The sequence below is a fragment of the Myotis davidii genome, unplaced genomic scaffold, assembly GCF_000327345.1.
Source record: "Myotis davidii unplaced genomic scaffold, ASM32734v1 scaffold130, whole genome shotgun sequence".
Taxonomy (NCBI): Eukaryota; Metazoa; Chordata; class Mammalia; order Chiroptera; family Vespertilionidae; genus Myotis; species Myotis davidii.
This window is the reverse complement of record NW_006285040.1, coordinates 6,042,057-6,045,896: the sequence shown is the minus strand read 5'-3', so window position 1 is coordinate 6,045,896 and position 3,840 is coordinate 6,042,057. Positions and strand designations below refer to the sequence as shown.

Below are 3,840 nucleotides of genomic sequence, written 5' to 3'. Positions count from 1 at the left end.
TTCCGGTTAAGGCCGTGTACCTTGGTTGCGGGCACATCCCCAGTGGGGAGTGTGCAGGAGGCAGCTGATCGATGATTCTAACTCTCTATCCCTCTCCCTTCCTCTCTGTAAAAAATCAAAATATATTTTAAAACTAAATAAATAAAAATAAAAAATAAGCTTTGCTTCATGCACAGTTTAATTGGTAACTTTCAGTATTCTTAAGGATAATTATTCAGCAGGTAAAAAATATTAAAGTAATTAGGCAAGTGTGTGCAACAATGAAGAGTATAAAGTCCTAATAATAAAAACAAGTTATCTGTTTACATTCAGGAAGACCTAGTGTTAAAAAATAGTCTTCTCCATCATTGACAAGATAGAGTGTATGTGTAGTAAATCGAGTATAATGCTCATTTCACTTAGTAAGGCAAGGGCTGGAGGGTGGAGAAACTGGCGAAACATGGGATAGTTGTCAGTTGTATTTTATAAATGTATTACACAAAAGTCCTATAACATTTTTTGTAGCTTGTAATTCTAAAGACAAATTTAAACCATGTATTCTCATTCTTGAGATTTTTTTTCCCTAATATTTAAGTTATAAACTTGGTACCAGTTTGTTTTATTTTAGATTATTGTCTTTTTCCTCTTGCCCTTTTTAAATTAGGGGGACTACAGGCCATTGCAGAATTATTGCAAGTGGACTGTGAAATGTATGGGCTTACTAATGACCACTACAGTATTACATTAAGACGATATGCTGGAATGGCTTTGACAAACTTGACTTTTGGAGATGTAGCCAACAAGGTATGTTTTAGAAGATCCATTTCTTAAGACATCTCAGGTATGATGAGTTAGTTTACTTCATACAAACTACTTTTCACTGCTTTTCTTTTTATCACTCTCCTCATTAAACACTGACTAAAAAAAACCTGTATTTCACATCCCACTGTACATCCTTATTCATTTGGTTGTGTTATGATTAAACAAGAGCAAAAGATAGAACTCAGTAGTGGATTTATTTAATTGCAAAACATCTGGAAATCCTCATGACCAGTGTGTTACACACATACTGGTTGTATCCAAATGAGAGAACTTTAAAAATCCTCTGCTTCTCATTTCTTATCATTTATTCACTTTGTTTTTCCAATTTGCCAAGAAAAGAACAGATAACAAATGATTAGGAGAGTATTTTTCTCTCATTTATGTAATCTAATTTTAAATCTTTCATGGGTAAAATATTAGCTATAATTGAAGTGGGACCAGTACAACTGCCAAAGAAGTTTAGTGGTCAGAAATGAAGCACACCTTCAGGCTGCCTTGTGACTGACCCTCTGTTCCATGTCTGATTTTTGCAGGCTACACTCTGCTCTATGAAAGGCTGCATGAGAGCACTGGTGGCCCAACTGAAATCTGAAAGTGAGGACTTACAGCAGGTACTACTTAGAATTTGAAATGTTTTTCTCGGATATTAGCTGGTGAACATCCTGATTTAGATTAATTTAAGCTGTGGCTCAGTTTTTAGTATCTCACGTTTAAATTGCAGTTATATTAACATCAGAATAAAGGAAAATAATTATAGGAATTCCTTTTGACATCATATTAGCATTTAAGAGGAATTTCTCAATAGATTTCTACTCTGCTAGCATTAAAAATAAAAAATGCAGACAGTATAAATCATTTTAATTCAAGTATTCTAAACTCGATTCATTTGCAGGTTATTGCAAGTGTTTTGAGGAATTTGTCTTGGAGAGCAGATGTAAATAGTAAAAAGACATTGCGTGAAGTTGGAAGTGTGAAAGCATTGATGGAATGTGCTTTGGAAGTTAAAAAGGTACCTTTGAAAACATTTAGTATTGTAATATGGTTTCATCCTTAGATACTTTTTTGTCACCCTCTCCCACACAGATTTCCTAATTCTTGACCTGTTTATCTCACCAGTCTTTAGTCTAGACTACTGCAAGCTCCTGAAGTATTAAGATGGAAAAGATTATACTGTAGCCTACTCTAAGTTAAACTTTCTCAGACTCGCCACTGTTGACATCTTGGCCCAGATAATTATTTGGGGGGGACTGAACTGTGCTTTGTAGGATGTTTAGCAGTATTCCTAGCCTTTACTCACTAGATGTCAGTACATCCTCCCCTCAGTCCTGACAGGCAAAAATGTCTCCAGATATTACCAAATGTTCCCCAGAAGGGAGGAAGGACAGAATCGCCCCCGGGTGAGAATCACTGGTGTAAGTGTTGTCTCTGTTCTCTTAAAATCTCAATCCCCCACCCTAGCTGGTTTGGCTCAGTGGGTAGAATGTCAGCCCGAGGACTGAAGGGTTGAGTTCAATTCTGGTCAAAGGCACCAATTCCCTGGCTCTGGCCAGGGTATGTGCAAGAGGCAACTAGTCAATGTGTCTCTCTCACATCAGTGTTTCTCTCTGTCTCTTCCTCTCCCTTCCATTCTCTCTAAAAATCAATGGAAAAATATCATGGGGTAAGGATTAACAAAACAAAATAATAAATCTCAATCCCCCAAAGTTCTCAAATTTTCATGGTCAGCTTAGCAAGAAGTGATCAGACTCACTCACTCAAGAGTGACGAATCCCCAAATATTAATTTGTTTGTAAAAGGAAGTATGTCCAGGTGGGATATCTATTTCAGAAAGTAAGATTTTTTAAATTACTACTATTAAACTTGAAATTTGAGAGGGACTAAGCAAGTCTTCTTAGCTAATTCAGGTTTCTTTTCACCCAACCAGTCCTCCTGGAACCACAGCCTACATTTTCTTTCTTTAAAATTTTATTTTTAGAAAAGGCAAAACATTTTGGTTTTTATTGTTTGCTTATTTATGTATTTTTGCTAAGTTATATTATTTTATACCTGGAAAACCCAGTAAAATCAACTGAAAAGTGATTAGAAATAAGAAACATTTAACTAAATAACTGGCTATAAAGATAATATTCAAATATATTTAGGGTCTGCATGAAGATACCTTTAAAACACTGCTGAATTGGCAGAACACTGGTACTGATGCTGCAGAAAAGAAGATACTTGAATGGCCATTAAGCACTTGAAAAGATACTCAACAGCTTTAGTCATCAGGGAGAATGTAAATTAAAACTACAGTGAGATACCATTACACATGGTATATTGGTTAAAATTTAAAGATTGACCAAGTGTTGTCAAGGATGTTGAACAGCTGAAATTCTCATGCAATGCTGATGGGAATGTAAAACGATATAACCACTCTTTGGAGAACATTTGTCAATGTTTTTAAAGGTTAAACATATACCTATCTTAAAACACATTTTTTACTCTTTAAATATTTACCCAAGAGGAACAAAAATTTGCATTCACACAGAAATTTATACACAGATGTTCAGCGATATTATTTGTGGTAGCCAAAAACTAGAACTAAACCTAATGTCCATCAACAGGTGAATGGGTAAACAAGCTGTGGAATATCCAAAATGGAATACTATTCGCTATAAAAAGAATGAACTGAAACATGCAGTAATCTATAATGACAGAAATAGACCAGTAGTTGCCTGGGGTTGGGGTGAATTACAAGGAATTACTAGGAATTAAAGTAAATGTTTATTATCTTGATTGGAGTGATAGAAGCATCAAAGGTATTCAAATTGCACACTTGAAATGTGTGCAGTTTATTCTCCAGTTATCCTATCTAATAAAAGAGAAACATGGTAATTGGCATACAACCGCTACCCTTCCCATTGGCTAATCAGGGCGATATGCAAATTAACTGCCAGCCAAGATGGCGGCCGGCAGCCAGGCAGCTTGAAATTAACATGAGGCTTGCTTGCTTCAGTGACGGAGGACTCCAACGTTCCCCGCCTGCCGCTGCAGGCCTCT

General features: G+C 36.0%; 1 protein-coding gene across 7 annotated transcripts in view; it reads left to right on the top strand.

Annotated features, from left to right (window-relative positions):
* APC (adenomatous polyposis coli) overlaps positions 1-3,840 on the top strand; it is a 106,357-nt gene that overhangs the window by 89,125 nt on the left and 13,392 nt on the right. For all 7 annotated transcript variants that reach the window (XM_015558460.1, XM_015558462.1, XM_015558461.1 and 4 more), the window contains 3 exons: positions 644-783; positions 1,335-1,412; positions 1,694-1,810. In XM_015558460.1, coding sequence (XP_015413946.1) covers positions 644-783; positions 1,335-1,412; positions 1,694-1,810 — 335 coding nt within the window. The remainder of the gene's footprint in view (positions 1-643; positions 784-1,334; positions 1,413-1,693; positions 1,811-3,840) is intronic.